Source organism: Solanum pennellii, chromosome 10 (assembly GCF_001406875.1).
Source record: "Solanum pennellii chromosome 10, SPENNV200".
NCBI lineage: Eukaryota > Viridiplantae > Streptophyta > Magnoliopsida > Solanales > Solanaceae > Solanum > Solanum pennellii.
This window is the reverse complement of record NC_028646.1, coordinates 69,651,069-69,662,063: the sequence shown is the minus strand read 5'-3', so window position 1 is coordinate 69,662,063 and position 10,995 is coordinate 69,651,069. Positions and strand designations below refer to the sequence as shown.

Below are 10,995 nucleotides of genomic sequence, written 5' to 3'. Positions count from 1 at the left end.
GTTATTAATATTTTAACATAATATTTTTAAAAAAAATAAGGAAAGTGCATCACTGAGTATAAGATATATGAGAACCACATAAGAAAAATGATATACCAATTCAATTGACTATTTATAGATACAAACAATTATTCTTTCCTAAATTTAGTCACTTATTACTTACACGTTTTAGCATCATCGATATCATTTCGAAAATGATACTAAATAACATATGTTGCACGTATTCAAAAATTAGTAACTTAATATATCTAAAAAATAATGAAAACTTAATTGACAATCCAAATTTTATTTGTATCATATAAATTAACACAACAAAATAATAAATATTAAACTAAGTGTACCTCGTAAAATTACAACAGTACATTATCCATCTTAAAGAAGACATGTTATCAATATTTACATTATGAAATACAATGTTTGTTCGAAAACACCATCTTGATATATACGTGGATACAAAAAGAAAGATACTAGTTTCTAAATAATAAGACACAAACTTTTTTAAAAAAAATTTACGAATATAATCAACGTTACTTAAGTTTACCTGTAAACCATATGTTATTAATATTTTAACATAATATTTTTAAGAAAATAAGGAAAGTGCATCACTGAGTATAAGATATATTAGAACTACATAAGAAAAATGATATACCAATTAAATTGACTATTTATAGATACAAACAATTATTCTTTCCTAAATTTAGTCACGTATTACTTACACGTTTTAGCATCATCTATATCATTTACAAAAATGATACTAAATAACACATGTTGCACGTATTCAAAAACTAGTAACTTAATATATCAAAAAATATTGAAAACTTAATTGACAATTTAAATTTTATTTGTATCATATAAATTAATAAAAATAATATATATTAAACTCAACTAGTATGGACTCTGATATATATATATATATATATATATATATGAAAGTATTTAATTTTAGAGTAAAGTCAAAGAGAACAATGATTTTCACCGTAATATTTCCTATATTTGTTTATTTATTGCCCCACAAAAAACATCAAAATATGACTAGGATTGTGTGTAGGTAAGTTCTTGGAATAAGTCTTTCCTCCAGTAAATGCCGCCTGACTTGAATAGAGAACTCACCTACTTTTTTTTTGTCATTTTTCACAAACCTAACTTTTTAAAGCTAAACTAGTTGCTGCATTTTTATATTGGTCCTACTACTTGAAACAAAGAGCATCATATTTACTCATGGGGAAATAACTATTTTCCTCATTAAATTGTTGTCATACTTTCTCTCTTTTAAAAAGGAGATTGGTAGTCCCGTGAGGGTAATTTATCGAAAAAGAAGAAGTGAAATTTTGAAAGATCTGTATTAAAATTGTATAGAATATAAACCATAGTTATAATATAATTTAAATTGGATATTATACATTACTATAAAGTTGATAGTTAGTATATCAGAACAAAATAATACATTTCTAACAATGTATACAAATTTATATAGTACCTGAATGTTTGAATCTCACATATAATACTTATAATATATTTATATTAAAAATATTTTAGTTATATATTCACCACATGCATTAAAAAATATATCTATAATGTATAACATATTGAATCCAAAATGTATTATAACTGTTGTTTATTTTTTCTCTTATTAATGGTACAAAAATCTGCTATTGTATTAAAAATGTTTTAGTTATACGTTCAACATGTGTAATGAAACATGTCTATAATATTTATTATATATTGAATGCAACTTTATTACAATTGTTATTTTCCCCCTCTTATTAACCGTGTTAAAATATATTATTGTATGAAAAATATTTTTGTTATATATTCACAATGGGCATTTAAAAATGCATATCAGATGTATAATGTATTGAATTCAAACGGTGTTATAAGTATAATTTATATTTATTTATTTTACTAATGTAAACATCATTGAAACAATTGAAACATTAAGAAGAAAAAAGAGAGGACAAAAATGATTGAAGAAAAGAAAAAAAAACGAAAGAGAGAGAAAATAATGAAAAAAGAGGAAATAAAACTAACATAAAACAAAAATAAAAATGAAAGAGAGATAAAATTATGAAAGAAAAGAGATGAAAGTAATAACTAAAGAAAAGACAATAATGAAAGAGAGATAAAATTATGGAAGAAAGAGAGGGAAAAAAATGACAAAAGAAAAGATAAAAATGAAAGCGATAGGAAATGACGGAATAAAAGAGAAAGAAAATGTATTAACGGAAGAGAGAATAGGAAAAAATGATAAATATATCTCTTAATTATTGTGGTTATTTGCAGATATTTTAGTTATTTTTTTAGGTCATTAATGTTTATGCCGTCGAAAAATTAGAGCATAAATTCTTTTCATTCTATAGAAAAATTAAATAGAGACATATGGCATAATCTTATTCGTTGATAATTAATAATTATGGGATTAATGAATAAAATTATAATACGTATATATTTGTTCTCGTTAATATAAAGAGTATACATGCACTAATTTTTGAAAGACATAATCACTAATATTCCAAAAGTATATGAAAATTACATTAATTTAAGAATATATTTATTCTTTTTCCTACGAGAATATAAAGATAAAATTTTGTTTTGCTAGTATTTCCATTAACAAAACTAATACTACTATTCTCAATAAGAAATACATATTATACCATAATTCATAATAATGAATTATATTAATATTTAGGTTAAATAACCAATAATAATCCTTTAGACAATCTAGCAGGGGATGAGTATGAATTTAGTTAGATACTCCGATCCCTAGTTATGAGTTGCGTTATAATAAATTAGAGGTTTATTTAAAATATATTATAAAAAAGTTATTAAGAAATTAATAATTTCTTGAAACTATTTTCAAGCTTAGGTCAATGTATGATTTTTAAAAATTTGTTTAAGTATGATTTAAATTTGTAGAAATCAAATTAGACAATATAATAAATATTTAATAATCTTAATTAATTTACGAAAACTGTTATAAATAAGGACAAATATAAGCCGCGTGGTGAATATCAATTGTATATTTAAGCCAACAGATTGACGACCACGTCAGAAATATTTGAAGGAAGGAAAAATAATTTTTATGAGAATTCAAATGTAGTTAAAAAAATAAATGTATAGTCAGCGATGAGGCAGCAAGCCACCTACTATTTCTACGGAATTGGCGCAGTATGCAAAACTCAAATGATTCAATTTTTGTTATCTTAATTAGTTTTCAAAGTTGTTGGGTTCCATTCCAAACAAGATTCTCCAACCCCCATTCCATTACTTAAATCTATTACCTATCTTTCACCAACCTACTCAACAACAAATAAATTTCCCAAATTCAACATTTTTTTTTCTCTATAAATCCCTAAAAGTGGATTATGTTTTAATTCCTAAAAGGGGAAATAATGGGTAGTGTTGGATTGTTGAAGAATTCCGCCATGGTTTGTGCTCCATTAATGGCGACATCAGTGGATCAATTAATTGATGAAATGGTTGAGGCTAAATCACAAGGTGCAGATTGTGTTGAGATTAGGCTTGATGCTATCCACAATTTCCAACCTCACAAACATCTTCAACTTCTCTTCAAAAATAAGCCACTCCCTATTCTCATTCTTTACAGGTATTTCTTTTTTTAATCTATCTCTAAAGTTTAAAAACATACTCTTTGAAAAGACAATAGAATTTATTAATTTGAGTATACTACATTAAATTTATAAGATTTAAAGGCTATAGTTAAAATGAATATAAAAAAAAAATATTTACGAAGTAGATTGTTAAGTTTGTATACGAAAGAACTATAACAATATGATAATAACTTCTAATCTGAATACAAACCTAAAGTTGGAATAATATATCTAAACATTGAAAACTTTATAAATTCACTAAAAATATTTGAGAAAGTAGATTATAATTAGTATTGTATTTATTTATAAATAAGATTATATATATTATATCGATTTAATTTTAATTTGGTTTGACTTTTTTTAATATCACACCAAAAAACAAATTCTTTTTATTAATTTGTTGATTTGATTTGACATTACTATTTGACTTGTTTTCAATATGACTAGATATTTAAAAAGTAAATAAATAAATATTTGTATGGTATAATAGTATTTCCTTTTGAGAATAAATTCTTTATAAAAAATTATTTCTAAATAAGCAAAGTAACATTCTTTTCTATTATTTTGGGGAGGGGCCACAATTTCCGCTCAAATTAAGAATTTGTTGGAAAAAAATAAAAACAAAATACCAATTGTTGATGTCACTTGTCAGAAAAATCCATCAGAAAAGTCCACGCCCAACTTTCAAATATAACATTTTAGTTGTTATAAAAAATTTCCAGAATCGAACGATAAAAATTAACATTTTAAAATTTAATTATTGTATTGATTTGTAAAAAAAATATAATTCATAATATTTTTTCATTTAATTTTAAATATTTAAAATTTTAATACAAAATGTTAAATTAATATAATGTAATTTAATTTTAAGTTTTAATAAAAAATACTTTAGGGTCAGGAGAGAGCATTTGAAACTTGTTATTTTCACAGAGAAAGTTCCAAACTTCCGCCCTCATTTATTTATTACTAGTTAACATATTCGCGCTTCGCGCGGACCTTATTAGATTTATGAATAATTTTTTTTGTTTAAATATCTTGAGTCAAATATTATTATCATTGAAACCAATAACTTATATTTTTCAACTTGTTGTTCACTATCTATGCTTTTAGTATTTTAAATATAGTTGATTTCGTATAATCTATTTGGTATGTTATCTTTAGAAACATGTAAAGAAAGAAAAATAATTTCATGAAAATATTCTTTTTGTTTATGCGGCTGTAGTAAATTCTAAATTATATTTTAGGAGGGAGTTAAATTATACAGTGTTTATAAAAAAAATATTAATGAAAATTTGCTCTAAATAAATTGATAACCAATAATTTAATAAATTAGAAAACATATCATTTATATATATATATATATATATATATATATATATATATATATGAAAATCATCTTCAGTATATTGAGAAATCATGTCAACACTACATAAGCAATTCAATAGGAGTATCATATTTGCATTATTCAACTAACAATATACTCTACTTAATTTTTTTAATTTAACATGAATCTAATATAAAAAGCAAACATTCAATATTTAAAAAAAATAGCAACACAATAATTATTTTTACAGAACGAAAAAAAGCAACAGTTGCAATATACCAAAACTGTTAATAAACACTTATAAATTTATAATATATAAAAAAAATTAAAAATACTAATAAAATACAAAAACTCTATAGAAAATCTCTTTAAAAATTTTACTTGTAGCAACTAAGTAAGATAAGAAAAACTATATAACTTGCACGTTAATTACTTTAGAGGGTTATCCACATGAAAGGTTTTGAAGTCATGAATATTATTAATTAACAATTAAAAATAAAAGTTACATATATAAAAAAAAAATGTCAATTATGCAGAATTATACTATTAAGTAATTATTTGAAGAGGAAATCTTTTGATAATATATTTTACAATATCACACTGGTGAAGAAAAATAAAAAACATGCTAAATAATTTAGAGAAAACGTAAATGTGATCGGAGGTGATAGAAATGTACCACATCATATTATTTATTTCTAACATTCTAACTTTATATGTAAATAGATATATTGATTGTAAGTAAATAATAAAGAGAAAGTAACTTAAAATACTTTTGTAAAATTGTTATTCAGAAATTATAATCAGAAGAAGGTCAAAAAAAAGGAAAAGAAAGTGGAAAATTAATCTATTAGGATTGGAAATTAGAAAGACGTGAGTTATGGATGATTATTATTTACTCCTAATAAAGTAGTATGTGAAAAGTTTTTGTTGTAAATGTTCTTGTATTAATAAAAATTATTTTTAATTAACTGAGTAAACTACTTTTACAAAAAATTAATTAATTTAAATAAGAAAAAAGGTCAAAAAAGAGAAGATAAATGTCACATCACTTTTTTTTATGTATCTCATTTTCAATAATTAAGAGAAGTTAAATAAATTACACTTTTTAATTTTAATATAATTAATGTGACTAATGAGAAATTTTTTCTTCATTCTTTTCGTTAAAAAATTTATTTATTTATTAAATTTTTTAAAAGTACTAAAAAATGATTAATTTATTTTTTGTTTAGTCTATGAATATTTTTTAATATAATAAACTATATCATATATTTTTTAGAGGCATCAATATGCAAAGGCTAGAAATGTATCATGTGCAATATTATATTTTTCAATCGTGACAAAAATTGAAATATTAATTAGAACTTGAAGAAAAAATTACATAAAAATAAAACTATATAACTTTTCATCTTCATTCATTGACATAATAATAATAATAATAATAATAATAATAATAATAATAATAATAATAATAATAATAATTATTATTATTATTATTATTATTATTATTATTATAATAAGAAGAAAAAGAGCAAAGTAAAATGAAGAAAATAATGTTAATTGAGCTTTCTAATGTGTTGATTAGTAGAGTTTTATAATGTAATTTTTGTTGAATAACATGAAATATATATCTAATAAAAAATAAAATCAAAACAATACATGAATGAATTAATCTTCAAAATATTTGGAAATCAGTCAAATTTTTTTACTAATATGACCATCTTCTTGATGAAATCTTGAAATAATTATGATTCCTTCTTCATTTTCATAAACTTGTACCAAACTAATGCAAACATCAATTTGATGAATCTTGAAAAATATATCTATGATCTTTATCAATATGAAGATCATATGGTGAACTTATTAAGTACATGATTGATGAAAAAGATGAAAAAAATGTAAAAGAGGAAAAAACTATACTAATAAAAAGAAAGAATGAGAAAATAAAAATGATCATTGAACATAGATAGTTGTTATTTATAGATTGTGTAAACTATAAGAATAATTAAAAATAAGTTGAAGAGACATATTATTTAAGTAGGGAATGTAAATAGATGGAGGTTTGTTGTAACTTATTTGGTATAATTAGAATAATAAATATGAATAAATTTTTTAATTAAAAAACAAATCATTTAATTAAAAGAAATGAAAAAACATAAAAAGAAAAAGGAGGAATTAAAGAAATTGAAATGGAGGCCATAGAGAGGTGCCACATCAGCTTCTCTATGATCCTCCTTTATATATATATATATATATATATATATTGATTTGGACAGTATCTGATTAAAAATTAAAAATAGAACTGTTTTTAAAGCACATCTACAGGTGGAGGAATATTTTTAGAGCCTGTTTGGCTCAGATTAAAAGCTGGTCAAACTGACTTAAAAGCTGATTTTTGACTTATTTAGCTGTTTGGCAATATTCAAAATAACTTATTTTAAATTAAAAAAAACTTATTTTAAGCCAAAAGTTAAAAGTTGGGATAGAGGTGCTTTTTTTTTTTTAGCTTATAAGCTGTTTTAAGTTGACCACATTTTTATCTTATTGAGGTTAAATTAGTCATTACACATAGCTGTTAGTGTAATTAGTGTAATTAATTAGTTGTCAAATTAGTTAGTTAGTTTAGTTTTCAGAAAGTTAGTTACAGTTTCTGTTTTGGTTGTTATATAACCACTGCACACTTTTTCAGTTGAACAACTCAATGGAAATGGATCACACGTTTTCAATGCTTCTTCTTCTTCCTCTTTGATCAAGCCTTCATCCATGGAGGCTTTGTAGTTCTCTTCAATTTGACATGGTATCAGAGCAGGAACATTTCTGATTTTCTTGCTTCTTTCTTCTTCAATCTGCGCATCAGATCCTCTGTAAACTCGAATTCTTCCTTTGAAACATAAATGGCAAATTCTGCATCTACGAGCACTGGATTAGACAGTGTTCCGCCGTCTGGAATTGATGCAGGGATCCTGGAGCAGTACTTGTAACAGTTCCTTTCAATGGTACTGGTTTCCATTCATGGCGTCGTAGTGTACTTCGTTCCTTGTCAGTGAAGAACAAGCTAGTGTTCATCAATGGTGAGTGTAAGAGACCAGAGGTGAGTCATTCCAGTTATCGTCAATGGGTGAGATGTGATGATATGGTCACTTCGTGGATTCTCAACTCTCTAGATCGAGACATTGCCGATAGTGTTGAATATGTCAATGATGCTTTGGAATTGTGGACAGAACTGGAGGATCGATATGATCAGACAAATGGAGCAAAATTGTATCAAACTCAGAAGGAAATAAATGACCTTAATCAAGGTATTCTCGATATCACAACATATTACACTCGTATGAAGAAACTTTGGGAGGAATTAAACAGTTTATGTGTTTCAAGTCAGTGTAGTTGTGTGTGTGTGTGTGGAGCTAAAGCTAATGTTCAGAAGGCAGAGCAAGACAGACGTTTGATTCAATTTCTGATGGGCTTGAATGTGGTATATACTACGATTAGGGGAAGCATCTTGATGATGAATCCCTTACCATCCTTGGCACAAGCCTTTGCCTTACTAGTGCAGGAGGAAAAACAACGAGAATTTAAACCAAATAATCAACTGTTTACTGAGAGTAGTTCTCTAGCTGCAGTTTCATCAAGTTCAGGAGGTAAAAGTTTTCAAACAAACTATTCTACCTCCAACACAACACCAAGAGGAAGACCTTTCTGTGACTATTGTAGAAGACCAGGACATGTTAGAGCAAAGTGTTACAAGTTGCATGGCTATCCATCTAATGACACAAATGGCTCTGCTCGTGATCAGCATAATCCAAGGAACACAGTTCAAAATACATATCCAAATCCAAGGCATAACAATAAAGGAAGAGGTGGATCAGCAAACTCTGTAAGACTATCCTGTGATGGAGATGCTAGTGGGCAAACAAAGGAATCAAGTTCAACCTCTTGTAATGACCCTCAAGGAAATGAGAATATCAGTATCACCAAGGAGCAATATGATCAAGTTTCTCACTTGCTGAATCAGTTTCAAAATGATGGAGTATGTGGATCTGTGAACTTTGCAGGTGGTTTTGCTTGCTCTTTTTCTCTTGATTATGTCAAACTTTCATGTGAATGTTTCAAAACAAAGACTGACCTATGGATTCTGGACTCAGGAGCCTCTCATCACATGACTTTTAACAAAAATAACCTTGTGAATACAGTAAATCTACCTTATCCCATGTTAGTCAGATTACCAAATGGATATAGAGTCAAAATCACAATGGTTGGTAGTGTACATCTTACACCTAAAATCATCCTGTCAGGAGTATTGTATGCCCCCTCATTCAAGTACAATTTAATCTCCATCAACTCTCTTGTAAACCATCTTCAATGCACTGTCTCTTTTTCTAATACTTCTTGTCTGTTGCAGGCCCCTTCACTGAAGAGGCCTCTGGAAATTGGTAAGATGCATGATGGCCTTTACTTCCTTTGCTCAGACTGCTTACAAAAGAATTCACATGCTCAGCATTATTCATCTTCTCTCTACCCTTTATCCAGTAATAAAGTACAATGTACATCTCTTTCATGTAATTCTCATTCAGATGCAATAAACTCTTCTCTTGTTGGTAATAAAGACAATGTTGCTGACAACTCTTTTATTTCTAGTTCCTTTCCTAATGATAGTGTGGATTTGTTGTGGCATTATAGACTTGGACATGTACCCTTTGTGAAGATGAAAAATATATCTTCCATACCAGTAAACTTCTCATCAAAACAACCTTTCTTCTGTCCTATATGTCCCATGGCAAGACAATCCAGATTACCCTTTCCACCAAAAACTCACACCACTACTAGCATTTTTGAACTACTACATGTTGACATCTGGGGTCCATATCAAACAACAACTCATGACAACTTCAAGTATTTCATTACCTTAGTAGATGACTTTAGTAAATCTACCTGGACACATTTTCTAAGCTGTAAAAGCAATGCTTTCCATGTCCTTAAAGCCTTTATACTCATGGTTGAGAACCAGTTCAACACTACTGTTAAAACCATCAGATCAGATAATGGTTTGGAATTCACTAGCAATGAAACCATTTTATTTTTTCAATCCAAAGGGATCATCCATCAGAAATCTTGCCCCTATACTCCTCAACAAAATGGTGTGGTCGAAAGAAAGCACAAATATATTCTTGAAACAGCAAGGGCTCTACTTTTCCAGTCTAAGCTCCCAGTGAAATATTGGGGTGAATGTATACTTACTTCCACATATCTTATAAATAGACTACCTTCTTTTCCTCTCCACAATAAAACTCCATATGAAATTTTATATAAACACAAACCTATCTACTCTCACCTAAAGAGTTTTGGATGTTTATGTTATCCTACTACTCCAAAAGCTCACAGAACTAAGTTTGATCCCAAAACCATACCACATGTGTTTGTTGGATACCCTTATGCTACAAAGCGTTACAAAGTCTTGAACCTATCCACTCAGAAAATCCATGTCTCAAGGGATGTTATTTTTCATGAAACTATATTTCCTTTTGTCATGTCTAAAGACCCTACTCACTTTCCAAAATTTCCTTTTCATTGTGTGTCTCTTTATGATTATCCAGTATCATATGATGATGAAGATTACTCCAGTAAAGAAACAACCACTGAAGTTTCCACCACTTCTACTACTTCCACATCACCTACTTATATCACACCTGAAAATTCACTATCCATACCACAGCTTAGAAGATCCCAAAGACTACATAAGACTCCTACATATTTGTCTGACTATGTTCACAATGTACCATCCCCAACTGTTTCAAATTCACAACCACCACAATCACCTTCTTTACCCTTGAATGCCCTTTTCACTCTTAAACATCATGTGTCTCCTGATGTCTTTAATTCTGATAGTCAGTCCTTTGTAATGAATGTCTCTCATGACTGTGAACCTAATTCATATGAGGAAGCATCTATGGATCCTGCATGGCAAAAGGCAATGATACAAGAGTTCCTTGCCCTGCATGACAACAATACTTGGACTCTCACAAACCTGCCAAAGGATAAGAAGTCTGTTGGTTGTAGGTGGGTTTACAA

The 10,995-nt window shown here is 27.4% G+C and overlaps 1 protein-coding gene across 1 annotated transcript in view; it reads left to right on the top strand.

The window, feature by feature from the left end:
* The first annotated feature begins 3,051 nt into the window (after window positions 1-3,051).
* LOC107031885 (bifunctional 3-dehydroquinate dehydratase/shikimate dehydrogenase, chloroplastic-like) overlaps window positions 3,052-10,995 on the top strand; it is a 17,926-nt gene continuing 9,982 nt past the window's right edge. Inside the window, exon 1 of the mRNA XM_015233376.2 lies at window positions 3,052-3,604. Coding sequence (XP_015088862.1) covers window positions 3,390-3,604 — 215 coding nt within the window. The 5' untranslated portion in view covers window positions 3,052-3,389. The remainder of the gene's footprint in view (window positions 3,605-10,995) is intronic.